This window comes from Triturus cristatus, chromosome 5_1, assembly GCF_964204655.1.
Source record: "Triturus cristatus chromosome 5_1, aTriCri1.1, whole genome shotgun sequence".
In the NCBI taxonomy this organism is placed as follows: domain Eukaryota; kingdom Metazoa; phylum Chordata; class Amphibia; order Caudata; family Salamandridae; genus Triturus; species Triturus cristatus.
In genome coordinates this window covers 175,026,423-175,048,190 of record NC_140587.1, presented here as the reverse complement: position 1 = coordinate 175,048,190, position 21,768 = coordinate 175,026,423, and the positions used below count along the sequence as shown (strand labels likewise).

At 51.3% G+C, this 21,768-nt stretch overlaps 1 protein-coding gene across 1 annotated transcript in view; it reads left to right on the top strand.

Moving 5' to 3' along the window:
* The window catches only part of LOC146830582 (proteasome activator complex subunit 2-like), a 183,631-nt gene that overhangs the window by 126,099 nt on the left and 35,764 nt on the right, over positions 1-21,768 (top strand). The window contains exon 7 of the mRNA XM_085604783.1: positions 882-950. Coding sequence (XP_085460909.1) covers positions 882-950 — 69 coding nt within the window. The remainder of the gene's footprint in view (positions 1-881; positions 951-21,768) is intronic.

Sequence of the window (21,768 nt, the reverse complement as noted above, 5' to 3'; positions counted from 1 at the left end):
TGGGACACTAGCAGTAGCTCACCTTCCAGTATTAGCGTCAGTGCTATAAGACTCGGCCAGTGGCCAGAAAATCTGTAACAGCTTCCTCCACAAGTGTCCTGTCGGGTCTAGATGACTCCAGCATTGTGACCAGCCACTCTCCCTAATTTTCCCCAAGTACTTCATGTCCTTAGGGAGTGCCTCATGGCTCCAGCTGAGATCTGGGAGTGCTGTACGTCACCAGCAGTGTCAGTCTCTTACAGCAGTGTGTTGTCAGGTCTTTATCACTCTGGCCGTATGTGCTTCATCTAGCAGTCTCATTAAAAACTAAAAGATTCAAAAGATGTGACTAGTTCCAATTCTAATAGTGCTGTCAGTTCTATTGGACTCAAACAGTGCCCAGTGAATACTAAAAAAAAAAACTACCTGTGCTGTGTGATCGTCTTCCCATAGTTTGCATCCGTGATGTATGCCAAAACTTTGGACTTCATACAGAAGTGCCCCATAAGTGCCATGTGACTCAAATCAATGTCTTATGGGTGCTTAAGGTGTTCATCAGTGTACATTGTTTCTGGCTCTGCCCTGTCAGTGCTTAGGAGTGCACCCGCAGTGCCATCAATGTTGTATCGTTAATGTTGCATGGTGTATATTCTTTCTGGCTCTGCCCTGTCAGTGCTTTAGAACTCTTACTGTGTCACCATCCTCACCCACAGTGTCATCTATGTTGTATAACCCCAACATTGTGATGTTTTAGAGCTGTGCCAGGCTGTTGCCCTGGGACTCAGTGAACCTCCACAACTTATGCCACCCATCCTATACTACTGTGCACACTTTGTCCAGAACTACCTGACTGACAGTGCTTTAAAACCTGGGACAGTAATTAAAAATTTACTCTGCCTTAGGTCATCACCTGGATCCAACATCTGATCCCCAAAATTGAAGATGGAAATGATTTTGGAGTCGCAATTCAGGTAAGTGTGTTTGTGTATGTGCAAAAGATATTATGCAGCTATTTTAATCTGTAGATCTGAAAGAGACACGTTATTGATGGATTCCTTACCTTTGAATATCCCCAGGCGTCAGACTGGATCCGGAAAGTTTTGCTAGCAGTACCCCTGAGCATCAGTAGATGGCATCATGCGGCTCCGCGTCAGTCGCTGGCGTCGTAAGCGCCGAGATGACGTCACGGAGACTACTTAGATGCCACCCAAGCGCTGACGCACATCCGGATAGAGTACGTACCTTAGTCACTTTTTGACTACTCTTTTCAGACTTTTTGTCTCTCCTTTTTTCTCCTGATGCACGTAGGGATGCCTGGCTTTAAGTCTTGTGGGGCCTGCCGTCGCAACATGTCAGTGGCGGACCCCCATGATGTTTGCCTCTACTGCCTGGAGACAGAACATGACTCTCGGTCCTGCAGAGACTGTCGAGCCATGGCCCCGAAGGCCTTGTGGGAGCGGCGCCAGAAGCTCCTGGAGGTCCGGCGCTCGTCCCAACGCCGCTCAAGGTCCAGGGGCCGCAGTCGTCGCTCCTCGGGCTCCAAGTCTTCGCCCTCGGATTCTGGTAAGCGACGACATAAAAAGAAGTCGAAGAAGCATGTTCGCTCTCCGACGACCCCCTGTCGGTCCTCAGATGCGGACGTGGGGGACAGGGGTTCTGCCCCCTGCGGCAGCCTGGGAGTCCTGCGGCCTACCCGCCTTACCCGGGTCCGTCGGCGACTCCCGAACAGGTACAAAAGTTTCTTGCCACCATGGACCGCCTTTTTAGGCCTCTGGCTCCCGCCGGCGCGCCTTCGGGCCCCGCGGTCCCGTGTCCAGATCCTGTCGGCGCCGCCGGCGGATCCAGCTTGGGCGCCACAGGATCCTACGCCGTTGGCTCCGGCCCCGGCGCCACGAGGTCCAGCACTGCCGCCTCCAGCACCACAGTGGGTGCCGCTTGTTCCTCCCTTGCCCCGGTTCCAGGACTATTTCGTTCCTACCTGGGATCCACATTGGGAGACTGCGCTGGCCCGGCCCCAGCCGGCGCCGAATGGCACCGTTTCCGACGCCGATTGTCCCTTCTCCGGCTCTGCCGCCGCGACCATTTCCTCCTGCAAAGGAGGTGGAGGATGACTGAGATGGGTCCTCGGACCCTCTTTCCAGTCAATGTGACTCCGAGCAGGACTGGGTGGACGATCTGGAGGATGCTGGCGACCTCGATGTCTCTTCTGATCCGGGGTTTGCCACCTACAGGGGAGGAGGGTGCTTCCTACACGATGGTGCTCCGTCGGGCTGCTGAGATCCTCAAACTTGATCTTCCCACGGTGGCCCTCAAAACTAACCTCCTAACTGAGGTGCTTCAGACGGCGTCGACTTCGTCGGAGCCACTGCTTCCTTTCAACGACGTCCTCACGGACGTCCTGTTGGACACTAGGTCGCGGCCGGCCACAGGGGCCCCTGTGGATAAGAATGTCGCCAGGCGTCGCTGCCCGGCGCCTGGTGACCCTGCGTTCATCCCACGCCTGAGAGTCTGGTCATCCAGGCTTCGATGTCGCTGAGTGCCTTTCCCACGGCTCCACCGGATAAGGACTCTAAGAAGCTGGAGCAGTTTGGTAAGCGGTTGTTCTCGTCGGCCAGCTTGGGGCTGTGGTCGGTGAACACCGCCTGCTTGTTGGGCCGCTATTCCCACACGGTTGCTCAGCTGTTACCTCATTGTCCTGAGGAGGTCCCTGCTGTGCTTTCCCAGGCAGTTGCTGAGGGTAAGGATGCGGATAAGTTCGTCATTCGGTGTGAGTTGGACACCGCTGACTCGTTGGGCAGGGCGATTTCTCCGACTGTGGCGTTGCGTCGCCACGCCTGGTTGCGATCCACTGGGTGCTCGCCTGACGTCCAGTACTCGCTCATGGACATGCCCTTTGATGGCACTCGACTGTTTGGCGATAAGGACTCGCGGGCCATGGCCATGTTCTTGGGTCTTTCCAGTAAGAGCCCAGCCACTCCTGGGTTTCGTTCCTTTTGTGGCCAAGGCAGGGGCACCCAGGCACGTTCCTTCAACAAGCCTGTGCAGAACCAGCCTCAGCGCGGACGCGGCTTCCACAGGGGCGGCTCTGGTAATCAGCTTGGGGGGCAGTCCACCTCTGCCGCTTCTACCTCTAAACCTTCCTAATCTGAGCTTTGTGGAGCACCCCATGCCGGTGGGTGGCAGGATCCGCCACCACCTCCACCACTGGCACGATATCACATCGGACAAGTGGGTGTTGCAGATCATCCGCAGGGGTTATGCTCTTCCATTTCAGTCCTCCCCTCCCGACATGCCACCTCGGTGCCACCGCATGTCGGAGGATCACTTGCTGCTTCTTCAGCAGGAAGTTACGGCCCTCTTCAAGGGGGCCTTCAAGCGCTTTCTTGGGCCAGAAGTAGGACGTGGTTGTTATTCCCACTACTTTCTGGTCCCCAAGTAGGACAAAGGGGGCCTGCGCCCCATCTTGGACCTCAGGAACGTTAATCGCTTCCTCTGGAAGGACAAGTTCAAGATTTTGACTCTGGCTCAGGTCTTGGCTGCCCTCGACCCTGGCGACAGGATGGTAGCGTTGGAGTTGCAGGACGCATATTTTCACATCCCCGTCCTGCCGGCGTTACCTGCAGTTCACGGTAGGCCCGGAGCATTTTCAGTTTGCCGTGCTCCCCTTCGGCCTTACCAGCGCCCCTCGGGTGTTCACGAAAGTGATGGCGGTGGTCGCAGCTCACCTGCGCAGGTCAGGGATGTCAATCATCCCTTACCTCGACGACTGGTTGTTGACAGTCGTCGCCCACCTTCAGACTACGGCCGACCTCCTGCATTTGCTGGGGTTCTCCATCAACGTGCCGAAGTCACACCTGAGTCCCTCTCAGAAGCTCCCCTTCATCGGAGCAGTTCTTGATTCAACGCTATTTCGAGTTTATCCTCCCGAGCAGCGAGTCTGGGATATTCAGGCTATGATTCCGATCTTTCAGCCTCTATCCCGGGTTTCAGTCAGGATGACCCTCCGGCACCTGGGCCTGATGACCTCATGCATCCTGCTAGTGCAACATGCCAGATAGCATATGCGGGCTCTGCAGTGGGACCTGAAGTTCCAGTGGGCGCAGCATCAGGGCAACCTGTCCGATCATGTCCAGATCTCGGAGGGCACTGCACGACAATTGCAGTGGTGGATCACGAATCGCGATTGGGTCAGTGGCAGTTCCCTCTCCCTTCCCCAACCGGAGCACACAGTGGTGACGGATGCGTCCCTTCTGGGATGGGGAGGCCATTTGGGAGAGGCAGAGATCAGACGACTCTGGTCTCTGCCGGAGTCCCGGCTCCATATCAACCTTTTGGAGCTTCGGGCGATCCAGCTTGCACTGAAAGCATTCCTTCCCTCTGTCCGGGGAAGTGTGGTGCAGGTGTTCACGGACAACACCACCGCCATGTGGTATTGCAACAAACAGGGCGGGGTGGGATCCTGGACCGAATGTCAGGAGGCTCTGCGCCTCTGGACATGGCTGGAACGTCAAGGCATTACCTTGGTGGTTCAACACCTGGCAGGTTCTCTGAACGCCAGGACGGACGAACACAGCCGCCGGTGCTTGATGGATCACGAATGGCGTCTGCACTCGGACGTGGTGCAAGGTCTCTTTCTGCAGTGGGGATAGCCTTGGTTAGATCGATTTGTCACCGAAGAGAATGCGCAATGACATCAGTTCTGCGCGTTGGAATTTCCAAGGCGGCACTCGGCGACGCTTTTCATCGCAGCTACTCAGCATGGCGATCGATCCCCCCCGATTGGACTGCCTCTTCGGGAGGATCTTCTGTCGCAGCAGCAGGGGACGGTCCTCCACCCAAACCTGTCCAACCTCCATGCGTGGAGATTGAGCGGCGGCAGTTGACAGCTTTTGATCTTCCTCCCGAAGTCTGTGATGTCATTCTGGCAGCCAGGCGTCCCTCCACTAAGACGGTATACGCCTACAGATGGAGCAAGTTTGTGGCATGGTGCACAGCTAAGACTGTGGATCCCCTTTCTGCCCCTCTTTCCGAAGTCCTTCTGTTCCTTCTTTCCTTGGCCCAGCAGGGCTTTGCTCTGGGTACTATCAAAGGTTTTCTTTTGGTCATCTCCGCCTTTTTACACCTTCCAGATCAGCCTTCTCTTTTTAAGTCCCCAGTTGTTAACCGTTTCCTAAAAGGCATTACGCACACGTTTCCTCCGATGCCGTTCATAATGCCTCAGTGGGACTTAAACCTTGTTTTGACATATCTAATGTGCGCTCCCTTCGAGCCCTTTCATAACTGTCCTTTGCGTCTTCTTACTCTTAAGACGGCTTTCATGGTAGCTATCACCTCTGCCAGAAGAGTGAGTGAGCTTCAGGCACTTTCTTCTAAACCTCCTTTACTTTCTGTTCATCCGGACAAAGTGGTTTTACGGACCCGTCCTTCTTTTTTGCCAACGATTGTCACGCCCTTCCACATCGGGCAGACCATCACTTTGCCCACCTTCTTTCCGCCTCCTTCAAGGGAGGAGAGGCTCCACCGTCTGGACCCAAAACGCGTGCTCGCGTTCTATCTGAAGCATAAACAGCAGTTCCGGGTGGATGACCAGCTCTCTGTTGGCTACGTGGGTGTTAAAGATCGGGCTGTGTACAAACGGGCCATCTCGCGGTGGGTCGTTCTGTGCATCAAGCCATGTTACTCCTTGGCTAAGAAGGAGCCTCCTGTGGGGCTGCGTGCCCATTCGACCAGGGCAACTGCAACCACTACTGCCTTGGGACGTGGCGTTCCCTTGCAGGACATTTGTCAGGCAGCTACGTGGGCTTCGTTGCACACGTTTACCAAGCATTACTGCCTTGACAGTCAAGTCTGGAGAGACGGCTTCTCTGGCTGTTCTGTCCTCCGTGACTTTCTGGTGTGATCTTGTTCGCAGACCCTCCACCGGGGTAGGTATTGCTGGAGTATCTATTCTAAGGTAAGGAATCTATCACTAACGTGTCTCTTTCAGATGCACAAGTTACTACTTGTGTAACGATGTATCTGTAAGAGACATTAGTTAGTGATAGATTCCTTACTGCCCCACCCATCCTCCCCGTTCTGCAAACTGATTCTAGGGTTAAGGTCATCCCTCTTTCAGGGCCCTAGTTGCATGGCACCAGTGGTCAGTTTCTTGCATGGCTCTGCGTTCCTGGCGCGGAAAGTCGTGTACAGAACTGACGTCAGCGCGCATGGGTGGCGCCTAAGTAGTCTCCGTGACGTCATCTTGGCGCTTACGATGCCAGCGACGGACGCGGAGCCGCATGACGCCACCTACTGACGCGCAGGGGTAATCCTAGCAAAAATTTCCCGATCCAGTCTGACGCCTGGGGATATTCTAAGGTAAGGAATCGATCACTAACTAATGACTCTTACAGATATATCGTTACACAAGTGCATGCACTGAATATAGCATTTTTTAATCAAGGGATACCTAGGCAGTGCAGGAACCGTGTGCAAGGCTGATTAGCTTAGTCTGGCAATGATACATCAACATAAAGTCTGGAATCTACTGAAAAAGAACACGTTTGTCAAGTGATTTCAGATTAAATAAACCACTGGTGTAAACTCTTGAAAAAAGGATCTGTGTACATTGATCTTATTTCACAATTCCTTGACCTGAAAGGTTAGAAGGTGTATTTTGAAGGATCCATGTATGAAAGGCAAAGTACCTGCGTCCAGACCTGAGAAGATGAGCCAACTCACTACATATCGGTTTTGGTGAGATTTTACTTGAACATTTAGACAAATTTAGCATTTCCAACTCGGCCAATAGAGAAGCTAGGCGAGAGGGGATACCTTTTACTATTTTCATAATAGTTTATATTGCTTGTGCTTGCTTGGAGATCGTTTACTCAAAAGATGATGTGATCCTAATATGCGAGTAAAGTAAATATTAAATAATATCAACCAGAGCATGATCTTGAAGGGGTCCTTCTGATCCATGGCTGAGGATTGGAATTAAAATATAGAATAGCAATACATTTGGTTCTCCTTTTTACCTGGGAGTGTGTGAAATTTGTGTAATCGGCTTTCGTGCAGATATATGAACTTCCGCCAAATTTATGCAAATTACGTGAAATGCCAATCTGTGATTTTGAGTTCTATTTTAGCACAAAATGCACCATCTGATCTATTTTTCACACTCCGTGCTAGAGAAAATTGCAAAAAAAACAAAAGCACAGCTAACTGTAGCCACTGGCATTCTGTAGTCCCTATGCTTTCACTGTAAATCTTTAGAACGAATGCCGTGTTCACTGTAAATTTTTAGCAGGAATGAAAAGAAATTACACCGAGTGGTGTAATTTCAGGAATTTCATGTAACGTGTAATTCCCAAAATTATTCTTATTGCAATGCATATTTTAAATGTAACTTGAGCCTAAATGTAGGGTTCTTCTTTCATATTCATAAGTGCTAGAGTAGTCTTTACCATGCACAAGATCAAAGAATACCTTTTAGGATATTAACATATACCATCTATTTAAATATTTGAACATTTTAAATTTTAAATGGTAATATAATTACATTATTCCAAAATCCAATTTTTCTGATTTTCATTTGTTTTGTTTATTACAAATAAATGCCCATTTAACACTACATGATACATACAACAACCTTACTTACTGTGTTGCCCTAAACTGTGTAGCTGAGGCTAGCTTTTGTGTCCCATGGCGGGAGTAACAAAAGACTCCTCAAAGGGCACCTTGGTCAGTTGCAGCAGTTGAACTTCCAAAAAGAGTAATGGGAGGGACATAAAGGGCTGCTATGAACGGTGCTACCTGAGCAAGTCCTACTTCTGTAGTAGGGGATCTCTGTGTATAGTCATAATCTAGGAATAGTCCCGCCCATGTGCGGGGACCCCCGGAGCAATCAAAATATCTCTTAAGCTGTCCTGCATTTGCAAACCTGCAAAGACACTTAAGAGACAGACAAAATAATACCGCCTAATAACAATATGGCTGCACTGGCCAGCACTTCATCTGAAGTGAACACAAAAGCCAAAATAAAGATTTTTATTCACATCTGACATGTTCCTTTATTGTATCACACTCCCTTCACCAAAATCCCTTTAAACAATAGAGAGGAAGGGGTGGACAGACAAGCCCTATAGGCTGTCATTATGTGTCTGCTAAAAGGATACCGTGCCTTTAAGGAACTCTCCAGAGACCCCCGGTATCCCAGGATGCACAGCCAAAGCAAGTTACTTTCAGTTCTTTTTTCCGGCTCCTGCTAGTAGGACCCGGGAGCATTGAGCTCTACCCTTTTGGGTGGATGTTTTGGACTAAAATTGGTTTTTTGAAGATAAAAGTTTGTTCATTCGACTTCTAGGGCCTTTCTCTGCTGCATCCTGGAGTTTGGTGCAGTTTGACCCACTCTATTTTAATTAACATGGCTTTATTTGATAAATGCCCTGAGTGTGGGAGGAAAATGGCCAAGACGGACCCACATGATGTCTGTATTCTCTGCTTATCATCTTCACATGTACCTGCTACATGTGACATCTGCAAGACCTTCTCAAGGAGGACCCTGAGGGACAGAGAGAAGATTTGCCTTCAGGGACAGGAGAAGCAGAGAACAGGTGGGACTTCTGGGCATGGAGGATCTCCTTCCCCATCCTCTGCCCATGCTTCAGCCACTGGAGGGACCTCCGGGCAGAAAAAGGAGCAGAAACGACGCCTACCGGCCGGAAGATCCCATTCGGCGTCGAGGACGTCGTCGGCGAGAGGTACAGCGCCGGTGTGTTCGCCGTCGATCCAGGGCTCTGGATCTCGGCGTCCTCGACGTTCGACGTCGAGAGAGGGGCTGGCGAGACCTAGGACTAGGTCGCCGTCGAAGACTTCACAGTCGACGTCGACACACCATCGACGTCGTACTGCGCCCCGCGGACAGCGCCGCTCGCCGTCGAGGCGAGCCCGCTCGTCTCCTTCGCCGTCGACTCATAGATCGACGACATCGACGCAGAGACACCGGCGAAGGCCGTCGAGTCGAAGGAGATCGCCGTCGAGGCGAAGGAGATCGCCGTCGAGGCGAAGGAGATCGCCGTCGCGACGAAGGCACTCGACGTCGAGGAAAGACAGGGGATGCCGTTCGACGTCGAGGGGACGCCGTTTGCGGTCAACGGCGAGGAGAAGCCGTATGAGGTCGACGCACCGTTCGACATCGAGGACGAGATCACCTGGTACCGCTTCTTCAGTGATTACGATATCCAGTCGTGGATCTAGGAGAGGAGGACGGTCTCCCTCGTTCACTTCAGCCTCTTCACGGGGTAGACCCGCAAAGAAGAGAAGGGTGGACGGAAGTCCGGACAGAGCTAGTCCGGGTTCTCCTGCAAGGGGTGATGGACGGAGTGAGTCTCCAATGGACCCCCTGCCACTGCCCCCTCAGCCGCGGCCTCAGAAGACTCCTACGCCTCCTCCTCCTCCTCCACCTGACCCCCGGCCCCCTGTGGCGCCTCCTAAGCCACCTACGCCACCTCCGCTACTACCGCCTCCGGTGCCACAGCTCCCGCCTTCGCCGCGGCTACCAGTGGCTCCTAAGACCCCACGCAGACTGAGATCACGCTCTAGATCTCGCCGGCGGTCACGGAGCAGACACAGATCGTCCACTCACACAAGGCATGGACAACGGAGGTATAGATCTCGATCTAGAGGCACGAGGTATACGGACTCTTCTGGCACTGGACGGCTTTCCCCCACGTTATCGGAAACACCGCCTACTAGAATCTCGCCAGTGGATGATATTGCCACTTTCCAAGATGTACTGATGAGGGGCGGCAAAATTGGGAATCTCAGTGACGGTACCAGTTCCCCCTACCTCTGTGATATTCGAGACATTACACAAGGCGCATCTATCACGCTCCCTCTGGTTCCAGGTCTGGAGGAACCAGCCATGGAGGTCTTCTTGACACCAGCCGTGGTGAAGTCTGCTCCCTCAAGGTTGCAGAAGAAGTACAGGGCCCCTGATTCGGACCTGGCGTTCCTCAGGGTGGACCCTCCCCCGGACTCTGTCATTGTGGTTGCGGCTAGGAAACAACATTCCACGTCGCCCTCTTCAACAGCTCCTCCGGATAAGGAGAGTCGCAAGATGGACTCCTTGGGGAGGAGGATGTGCTCTACGTCGGCCACGACTATGAAGGCTGCTAGCGCCTCCGCTCTGCTGGGTCGCTATGACCGATCATTATGGGACTCCCTGCAACAGTTTGCTGACTCCCTGCCTAGGGATAAACGGGAAGACTTCCAGGATGTGTTGAATGAGGGCATGATGGTCTCCAACCAGATCATCAGTGCAGCGGGGGATGTGTCATTGCTGGCGGCCCATGGGTACTGTCATGGAGTACACATGAGGAGACATTCCTGGCTGAGACTTACCTCTCTAAAGCCTGAAGCGCAGCAAAAGATTGCTAACTTACCTTTCTCTGGCACGACGTTGTTCGGGTCTCATGCGGATGACGAAATGGCCCGCATGAAGGCCGAAGCAGAAACCCTGAAGGCCGTGGGGTTGGAAAAACCCAAGGAACAGAAGAGATCATTCCGTTCCTATGGCAGGCGTTATTCTAAACAACGCGGCCAAGGGCGTCAGTCTGGTCTACAACAGCAACACCAGCAACAACAACAGTTCCCGAGGCAGTCCTTCCAAAAGCGCCAGAGGGGCAGAGGACAGCATCAATCCTCGTCGGGGAACAAAGGCCCGGCCGGGTCGAAGCCCTGAAAGGTCACTTCCCCCTCATCCGTTACCCGCTCCGGTGGGTGGAAGTATTCAATACTACCTAGCAGAGTGGAGAACAATAACTCAGGACAAGTGGGTGCTGAATATTGTTTGCAATGGGTACAGTCTTCGTTTCACCAGCCCGCCTCCACAGATCCCACCAGTGCGCTCTCCCTACATGGTGCGAGAGCTCCAGTGGGAGGCGATAGAGACTGTTCCTTTGAGGCAAAAAGGAAAAGGTCTTTACTCAAGGTTCTTTCTCGTCAGAAAAAAGGACAAGAACGAGTTCAGGCCTATTCTAGATCTGCGTCAAGCAAACAAGTGGATCCGCAGAGAAAAGTTCCGTATGTTGTCCCTGCATCAGATTTACCCTCAGTTGCATCGAGGAGACTGGCTGTGCGCCATAGATCTGCAGGACGCTTACTTTCATGTGCCGATCGCACAAAAGCATCGCAAGTTCCTGAGGTTTCTGGTAGGCAACAACCATTACCAGTATACAGTACTCCCGTTTGGTCTGAAGTCTGGACCAAGGACGTTCTCCAAGTGCATGGCAGTGGTGGCGGCACACTTGCGGAAGAACAAAGTGTTTGTGTATCCATACCTGGACGATTGGCTGATCAAAGCTTCCGCGTACCAGGAAGCCCAGTGTCATTTCAATAGGACATCTGCCTTGCTTCATCGCCTGGGACTGCACATCAACATGACGAAGTCAGTGCCGATCCCTGTGCAGTGTCTCCAGTACTTGGGGGCCTCAGTCAATACTTTGAACGCAAGCGTGTGTCCTTCGGAGGAGAGACGCTTATCTATCCGTTGGAAGGCCCTGCACCTCCTCTCAACCCACTCTCCTGCAGTGAGGACGGTGGCCTCTTTACTGGGGTCGATGGCTTCATGCATCTTTCTCACCCCCAATGCACGTCTGCATATGAGGCCTCTGCAGGAATGTCTGGAGGATCAATGGGACCAGAGGCGGGGGCGTTGGGAGGACAAGATTCATCTGTCCCAACACGCTCTACAGTCTCTGAAATGGTGGTGCTCCTCAGAGAATGTCTGCAAGGGGACTCCCTTTCACAAGGATATTCCGGTCCAGACCATAGTGACCGATGCGTCTCTCCAGGGCTGGGGAGCGCATTCGGGCCCTCTTCAGATTCAGGGGATATGGTCACAGACGGAGATGACTTACCACATCAACTTTTTGGAACTCAGAGCAGTACACTTGGCCCTGAAGGCGTTCCATCCCCCCTTCAAGACGAACTCCCTGCTAGTTCAGACGGACAATACTACTACCATGTATTACCTCAACAAGCAGGGGGGCTCCCGTTCACGCACGCTGTCTCGGGAGGCACAGACGATCTGGAATTGGCTGGTGGCCAGGAACCTGACGATCACGGCAACCCATCTGCCAGAGTGCAGAATGCCCAAGCCGATGCGCTCAGCAGGCTCGTTCAAGAAAATCACGAGTGGGTGCTAAACGACGACGTGCTAAGAGACGTCTTCGCAGAGTGGGGCACTCCGGATATCGATCTGTTCGCTACGGCAGAAAACCGCAAATGCCACGACTTCGCGTCCAGGTACTACCAACCAGGGACGCTGGGGAATGCACTATGGATCAGCTGGTCGAACAGCTTTCTCTACGCCTTTCCACCCATTCCCCTGATTCCGGCGGTGCTGATCAAGCTGTCGCAATCCTGAGCCAGGGTGATCCTGATTGCTCCGGAGTGGCCGAGGCAATGGTGGTTCACCGACCTTCTTCACCGGTCTGTTCTACCACACCGGCGCCTGCCGTGTCGGCCGGACCTTCTCACGAAATTCGGAGGACAGATGGTTCACCCCACTCTCTCGTCCTTGAGTTTGGCAGCATGGCTCCTGAGCTAGTACAGTATGGACACTTGAACCTACCTCAGGACTGTATGGAGATCTTGAAAGAGGCGAAGAGACCGTTTACGAGGACTTCTTACGCCTATAAGTGGAAGAGATTCTGCTTATGGTGCACGGCAAAGGACATTGACCCTACATCCTGTAAAGAAGATGTTATTCTGCCTTATCTGCTGCAGTTAGCTCAATCTGGGCTTAACTTTCAGTCTATTAAAGTTCATCTCGCAGCTTTGACTGCGTATAGAAAGGGCCCTTCCCAAACCTCATTTTTTCAAATCCCTGTGATTAAAGATTTTTTGGAGGGTTTGCGTAAGGTGTTTCCCCCTGTTAGACGACCTTCTCCACCATGGGAATTGAACGTGGTGTTGTCCAGATTAATGAGGGAGCCTTTTGAGCCTATTCATAAGGCTTCTTTGCAGCATTTGTCCTGGAAGGCTGCCTTCCTTGTGGCCATTACATCAGCCAGGAGAGTAAGTGAGATTCAGGCTCTGTGTTGTCAAGAGCCGTATACTGTATTCCATGCTTCTAAAGTGGTAATGCGTACTCATCCTAAGTTTTTACCTAAAGTGATATCTGATTTCCATGTAAATCAAATGATAACTTTGCCTACATTTTTTCAGCATCCCTCCTCTCCGGCGGAGAGGTCTCTGCATTCACTAGATGTGCATAGAGTGTTGAAATTCTATCTAGATAAGACATCCGCAGGTCGGATCAACTGTTTGTAAATTATGGTTCGGTAAGAACTGGTCTAGCTACCTCAAAACAGTCCATCTCCAGATGGATTGTGTCCTGTATTCAGCTCTGTTATCAGAAAGCTAATAAGACGTTAGGGGGTAAGCCTACAGCGCATTCGACTAGGGGCAAAGCAGCGACTACAGCTTTGCTTAGGAATGTTCCAATTGCTGACATATGTAAGGCTGCCACCTGGAAGTCGGTCCATACGTTTACGAAGCATTACTGCCTGGACTCTGATGCTAGGGCAGATGCGCAGGTTGGACAGGCTTCGCTGAGGAATTTGTTTGCACAGTGATTTGTTGGTGTTCGGTTTTTACTCCACCGCTGTTTATTGGTTGGGATGGGCTTGCCATTCTATTCATAGATTATGACTATACACAGAGATCCCCCTACTACAGAAGGAGTAGTTTCTTACCTGTAACTCCAGTTCTGTAGTAGGGGTATCTCTGTTATAGTCATAAGCGACCCTCCCTCCTCCCCGGTGAAGTAAACTGACAGTATCAGGCCTGTTGTTATACACCTTCAAAAAGAACTGAAAGTAACTTGCTTTGGCTGTGCATCCTGGGATACCGGGGGTCTCAGGAGAGTTCCTTAAAGGCACGGTATCCTTTTAGCAGACACATAATGACAGCCTATAGGGCTTGTCTGTCCACCCCTTCCTCTCTGTTGTTTAAAGGGATTTTGGTGAAGGGAGTGTGATACAATAAAGGAACATGTCAGATGTGAATAAAAATGACATTTAATCTTTATTTTGGCTTTTGTGTTCACTTCAGATGAAGTGCTGGCCAGTGCAGCCATATTGTTATTAGGCTGTATTATTTTGCCTGTCTCTTAAGTGTCTTTGCAGGTTTGCAAATGCAGGACAGCTTAAGAGATATTTTGATTGCTCCGGGGTCCCCGCACATGGGCGGGACTATAACTAGATTATGACTATAACAGAGATACCCCTACTACAGAACTGGAGTTTCAGGTAAGAAACTTCTCCTTCCTCCAGGTGATTTGATAGCATAGGGTTGTGGGGTGGTCTATTCAACCATTAAGAAAAGAAATTGTGAAAATGGGGCCAAAAATGCACAAAATTTAAATAAAATGGTCAGTTGCATTTTATGGCATTTTCAAAACAGATGAGGAATGTAACTGGTCAAGTCTAAACCGTGGTGGATCTTTAAATACCCCAGTATGAATCACACACAGCAACTGAGGTAATTTAGCGAGCTGTAAATGCTCTAAGAAGATTGGATAGAGGGGTGAAGCTCCTCACCCCTAGAACCTTTTGTAAAAAAAAGAAAATGGCCAAATAGTACATTTTACAGCATAGTTTTCCCTAAATTGAGAGCTTGGTTTTCTCAAGGTGCTCCCTGGTAAATTCAGGTGTTAAAATTTAAAAACGTGGGGTGACAAAGTGAAGCGACTAAGGGTGGAAGCCATTGAAGTCTAACAGAAGTGGGTGTTAAGCATCCAGTATAAATTGAGCAAAGGAACACCAAGGGTAGCCTTCATTACTCCTGGAGGCTGGATAATTTTGTAAAACAATTGCTAAATAATGTATTTCATTTAGAGCTTAAACTGGACCAAACCCATGAGTCTGAAATAGCACTCAAGATATGACCCTTTCCGGTGATATCTCGGGCTTGCCCGCCTCCATAAAACTGAAAGATTGTAGCAAGACATTTGAAAACATCACTAAAAATTGTCTAACAGACCTTGGTGATAGAATCAGTCAAAATATCTTAGTATGCAATTTCACATGCTCTGTCAGTTTTTAGAACATATATAGCATATTCTATTACTTCTGCATTCCACTTTCCTATATTTTCCAGTCTTTCCCCTTGCAAGTAGGCTCCAGGCATGCTCTAGGATTAAAAATCTACTTTGAAGGGGCTTGGTGTAAAAATAAAAAAATCATAGAAACCGCACACATTAGACCGCTGAGGTAGAATTATCTTAAAGAATAATAGATCAGGTAATTGAGTTAAAGACTCTAGTGCATAAGGCGTTCAATGGCAAGACACCTTCTTTCTTTAAAAAACTGTATTTTGAAGTACAGTCCTGGGAGTCCTGTTCATTCCTCAGAGGGTAATCTTCCAACAATTGGCAGAATATGGAAAAGTAGGTCGGGTGGTTGAAGCTTTTCCTTCTGCACCCGCAACTTTGGTATTCTCTGCCCTGATACCTCTGCTTGGAGATGTCTCTGTCTAAATTCCGATAGCCCTTAAAAATTTCCTCCAAACTTTTTGTCCTTCTTTACCACATGAAGATGAGTGACACCAGAAAATACTTTGGTGAGCTGACTATTCTTTGCTAGTAACTCCTGCACCTTCCTGTGTGCCACAAACCACACCACAGTACCCTAAAAAGGCATGCTAATCATCAAACAAGCTAGTGATGAGGGGCAACGTCTTCTGAAAAAGATACGACTCAGACTTGAAATTTTGACTCCGATTCCCACATCTCTTCCTCTAGAACTACCTACTTCTATCCCCCATTAAAGGAACTTCCTGATTGTGACATCACTATTTGTTTCTCCAACGCTTCCCTTCCTTTTTGACCCCACACTGGTGTCCTGTGATCTGACGTGACCAGGAGTGTATATTCCTTCCTATTGGCATTTCTATAAGGAAGTTCTCATTTTGATCTTACTGTGTCTTGCTGCCCATTGCCTCCACGTTTGATAGTGGATACGATGAAGACGTATAATGTAAAATTGTAATGAAAATCATAAAAACAATAGTGGTGGACAATGGTCAGTCACCCCGGAGAAAACCTTAACATGTCATCTAACACCCGCTCCTTTATGTTAACAGAGAAAGGTGAACCTTATTGCTGCCAGGCATGGAAATGATTGCATCCCCTGAAATGTATCCTGGTCCAATAAATGCCAGGGCCTCCTAGAAACCGATTAGTGTCTGGATGAGGTCTCAGTAGTGAAGATCACTGCTAAGTGGAACAAACCTTATGCCACTGAGACCGCTACTTGAGAGTGCAGGTAGTCCCTGGTGTTCTACAGTCTGCTTCTAGCAGAAACAACCAGCAAAATCCGTCAATCTGCAAAACCTGAGTTGAGGGGTGTGGCTTAGCCGGGAATGGAGTGAGATGTACCTCCTGCTGCTCCAACCCCGGACAGCTTTTATCTGAGAGCAACAGCACCCCATACTCTACGCCTTTTAACTGTGGGAGATAACGTAGACGTTTGGGGGTACCCCTTGCCTGTGGTTGCCTCCATCCAGATACAGGAGCAGCACATTGGCCAGTGCTTACAGTGATGTTTGGTGCGGCCATGAGACACTGCCCGCCATCTTTTTGCCCCAGTCCACAGGGACACACCAGGGGGGACCCCACCAGGGCTTTGGCGTAGCTCCCGCACCATCTGTGCCACACCTGGGGGGCCCCCTGGCACGACAGAGGAGATGGACGCCTTTGTGTCGACCGCGGCAGACTCTGGAATCCTACCAGAGATTAGGCTTTTGAGGCCTGCACGGCCTGACCAGAGTGATCGTATTGAGGCCCCAGTGGGGACTCCAGGGCCATCCCTGGTGGGTCCCTCTGCACAGCGGTCACCCCATAAAGCTTGTGGGCACCACTGTGGGCACGGCCATAGCCCGGTCAGCCTGCCCTATCTTTTGAGGCCTAACTAGGCCCGCAGCTAACCACCTGCTCCTTGCACTGGAACTCTGGAGCAGGACCTTCATACTAGCGGCGACCAGACAGACCCTTACTGCAGTAGGGGATTCTCTGAACATCAGGGGAGGACTGGAGGAGAATGACATCTGGATCCGCTGATCTGAGCCTTTGGGAATCCCACATGCCCCTGGTGCTCACTTGGGGATACTGGGGCCCCGCACCGGGAAATGGAGGGGGGAGCTGTGACGCTCTCAGCTCAGTGTGACACAGACACCCTAGCAGCGGCTTAGCACTGACCCCTGCAACACCAACCTTGCATGACAGGTGGTCTTAGTCCGGTGGCACTCTCACTGGCATTGCACCCACCACCCCCTTCCTCACAGAGCCTCAGGCCCTCACTGCTGTGGGGTTTGAGAGGGCCCCTCGTCAGCACTGGAGCTCATGGACTCCGCGGACAGGTCTTTCCGCCCACACCTTTTCACCTCCCTACCCTCCTCTCGTTTGAGCTTCTGGGCTCCTTTCCCAGAAAACCGCATCACCTTGACAAGTGCCACCCAGCAAGGAACTCACCTGCGCTACCCCAGTCCCTCCCACATCACCGATCCCCTAACTTTGCTACATAGTCCACCTGCATTTGGTGCCACCATAGTAAATGAAAGGTAGCCCAAGAACAGTTTGGTGACAGACCTCTGGTACCGTACGGTATCTGTGACGTCTAACTCCACCCCATCACTCAGGCTCCCTGAAGACTGATTTCAAGGCATGCCTCCAAGACCTGCACAAGGAGGTCACAGACCTGAGGTGGTAGAGTAGACCAAGTGGAACGCTCCTTAGATACCAGGTCAGGAGAACAGGAGATGCTTTGGCAGCAGTTGCGCACCCTGGATGACCATCAGATTAAACTACAGGCGAAGCAGGAGGACTTGGAAAACAGAAGTTGCCACAAGACCGCATATCTCGAACAAGCTACTACTACTACTACTCCTCCTGCCCTCTAGAGGGGGGACTGGCTTGCCCCAACTTGATTGAGTATTATAGGGCAGCATTACTGGGCTGCCCACCTCCAATATATCTTGGAGTGGGTTGTTCTGGAATCCGAAAAAACCTGGCTACATGTGACCGAGAGGTGGCTTGCAGGTCGCTATAGGACCTAGCATGGCCACCGAAACACCAGTGCCCTAAGAGTACGTAGCAACGCCTACCCGAACTGTACTTGAGATTTGGGGCCATGTAGCCACCAAGAAAGGCTTTACATCCTTTCCCTCATTCAACACCCCCTTTCTCTGCAACTCGGAGGGGGCGTGGCAGGAGGTGAGAAGTGGGTGTGGGACACCTGGCAAACTATTCCATAGGCCTCTAGTCAAATTCTTTGACTAATGCAAACAAGAATTCTGATCCCTTGAAACTGCTGGCCTCCAATACCCTGTTGCGACACTGGGCCCGCCACCCTTCAAACTCTGACAGCAGCATAATCGCTCACTTCATTAGAGAGGTTGGTCCAGTCCTTCAAAGGCACCAAAGGACTTCTCACACAACTACACCACAATACAATCGATCACGTGCGATCACTCAAGTCAAGCAGGCCCACAATGCTGCTGCTCTCTTTGCTCACTGCTCACCACCCCACCCCCCGACATGTTTGAACCGGCGTGCATAGCCGTCATTTGCCACATGGCATTGTTAAGTGTTTGGGCAGATGCCTGTTGTCCCTCTGCTCTACCCAAGTTCAATCTCGCACAGCCCCCTCTCACGCCAACTCCATGAAGCCTCGTTTAGCCGACCTTTCATCGCCTTTGTGTGCACCTCGCACTCACTGACTACACTATACGCAACTGCCCGCCCCAGGGGTGTCTGGTCAAACACGCACAGTGCTGCACTTTTCTCTTGAAACATGTCACCCACCAACGTAATTACTTGGAATATCCGGGGATTCCACACACCATCACGCAAATATAACATCTATGCGTATCTTGAGCATCACAAAACTCACATAGCGCTCTTGCAAGAGACGGACGTAGCGCAGCCTGAGATCGCAAACTGCAGCAGCGGTGGAATGGGCAGGTTCTGGCTACAGGCTATTCATCATACGCCAGGGGGCTTTAATCTGGATCAGGCCCAGGACACTCTTTACACCAGAAGAGACCGAGATTGATGCCTATGGCAGATATGTCCTATCTAAAGAGCAGCTGAGTGGGAAGCACATGGTGATAGGCTCCATTTATGCCCCAAACACGATCCAGAGCACGTTCCAGCATACGCCGTCCAACATACTATTGCACTGGTGCGATGTGCCATGGTTGCCCGTCGGGGATTTTAACAGGGTTCTATACAACACCATTGATAGGTCCTTCCCTCCACTGAAACACACACACACTAATGCAGCATCTAACACGTGAGGACTGGGTACGCTGCTGAGGGCTGTCGGATGTCTGGAGGGCACTTAACCCACAGTTGCTCTCTACTCTACTCGCACCCGCATGGACTACATGTTTGCATCGACCGCTTTGTTGCAACCCAGCAGGTGCCAAAGCAGATTACATGGGTAAAACACATTCAGACCACAACCCCCACATGCTGTAGGGTGATGAAGAGAGACCCACTACCCATCTCTGGAGACTGCAACCCCTGGCCCTGGAAGACCCTCCCCTTCCGGCAGGCAATAGATGAGGCGATAGTCGCATATTTCAAGGAAAACACTGGCTCGATCACGGACACTGGGTTGCTATGGGATGCGGGAAAGCCTGCGATCAGAGGGTGATGCCGGAGCTTAAGTAAGTCCGTTAGAAAACAACTTGACGATGAAATAAGCTGCATAGAGCGTACCCTCACTAGACTGGAGACCGACCTGGCTAGCGGCATGCAGCAGGCAATAGACGGCCAGAGACAGAAACACATGGCGGTGCTAGAGAGATTATGCTACCTAAATTACACCTCACATGCAGCACGCACACATGCCGCAGCTGATGGGGCAGGCAGACTACTCGTGCTGGAGTGGGGGACCCTGTCGTGTACACTACGTGAGTCAATGCTGGTGTCGAAGCCAAACAGGAACGCGGAGCTGATGGGCTTGTACCGCCCGCTTGCACTCCTAAATACGGATTAGAAGATTTTAGCTAAGCTGCTGGTGTGCAGACTGGCCTCGCTGGTTCTGAAGCTGGTTTACATGGACCAAAATGGTTTTGTGCCGGCTCGCAGCACGTCCCTAAATCTCCGCCGGTTCTTCAGAATGGCTCACTATGCTAGGGAGAACTGGGACCATTCCGGATGCCTATTATTAGATCTGGAAAAGGCCTTCCACGCCTTGGATTAGGGATTCTTGTTTGCTGTGCTCCGTAAATATGACCTGGGGGAAGAGTTCCAAAGCCTCGTACGACTTCTCTATACCCAAGCGGTAGCTAGAGTTAAGACTGGCCCGCACCTATCAGATCAGATTCCAATCGAGCGGGGTACGCGGCTAGGGTGCCCGCTCTCGCTGTTACTATTTGCACTGGCCATCGAGCAGCTAGCTGAGTCACTGCGTAAAACGCAAGATGAGTGTGGGATCCCCTTGGGTGATGGCATGTCTCATTATACGCGGACGACCTGCTTATTTACCTCCAAGGATGTTAGGTCGTCTTATGCTTCAATAGAGCCAATATTACTTGAATTTGCTAACGTTTCAGGACTCCATGTAAACTGGGACAAATCATGCATGTACCCTTTCTCGGAGACAACTTTGAACCCACGATTGTCCCTCAGCAACAAGGCAATCCATTGGCAGGAGTCGGCATTCCGATATCTGGGGATACTCCTCTGTAGAGGGCCTGCAGACCTCCTTGAAGGTAAACTGGTGCGAGCTATCACTGCGATACGTGCGCAGAGGACTTTCTGGGGTGCTCTTCCTCTGACGGTCATTAGGAGGATAACGCTACTCAAGATGGTGGTACTCCTGCGACTGCTGTACCACTTCGTAAATGTGCCCTTATGCCTCAAACCAGCGCTGTTCAAAAGCTTAGAGCTCGATGTCCAGAAATGTATTTGGGACGGGTCGTGCAGCAGGGTGGCGCTAATCAAAATGTACCTTTTGGCAGCCAGCGGGGGCCTCTCGCTACCCAACATGGAGCAGTACTATCTTGCAGCGCAGCTCCAGTGGGTGGCGAGATGGCTTGATGCGCCCCATCTGGAGGATTCAGCGACTTGTGCCCCGGACTCACCCACCCACAGATAGTGGTGTTGTTCCACCCTACCGACGGGGCAGGCGGCCTGCCCAGCTACTAGTGGAGGAGGCCCACTAATGCTTCCGTCGCAGTCTGCGAGTTACGCGCCATGTGAACCCCATTCTTGGCATGCCCAGGGGGCGCCAAGCAGTCACCACCGGGGATCTGCCCCAATGGGAGGAGGTGGGTATCCTTACATTAGGGTATTTATATAGCGATGGGCAACTCCTGCCGTTTGGTACCCTTGTGGAAGACACAGGCCTCCCCCAGGGTGAATTCTTGTTGCAAGCGGCAGTGGTGCCCATGCTACAAGAGGCATGGGGCGAGGTTGCGCAGGAGCCGGCCACGCATCTGACTGTGCAATATCTGCATGAACTGGGCACGGGCCGCCACTTAGTCAGATGGTTCACGGAATCCTTAAGGATACACACCGTGCCGCAGCTGGAATCCCTTCGAGCCCACTGGGACGTGGATTTGCAGCGCCCCAGCACCGAACGAGAAAAGGAGGATATCCTCAGGAGCTAGGTTCCCGCTCATACAGTATTATATAGTCCACAGAGCATACTTGACCCCAACCAAAATAAATAAATAAATACTTCAATCGTACCGACGCCAGCTGCCTCGCGGTGGTGAGCTAGGAGCGCA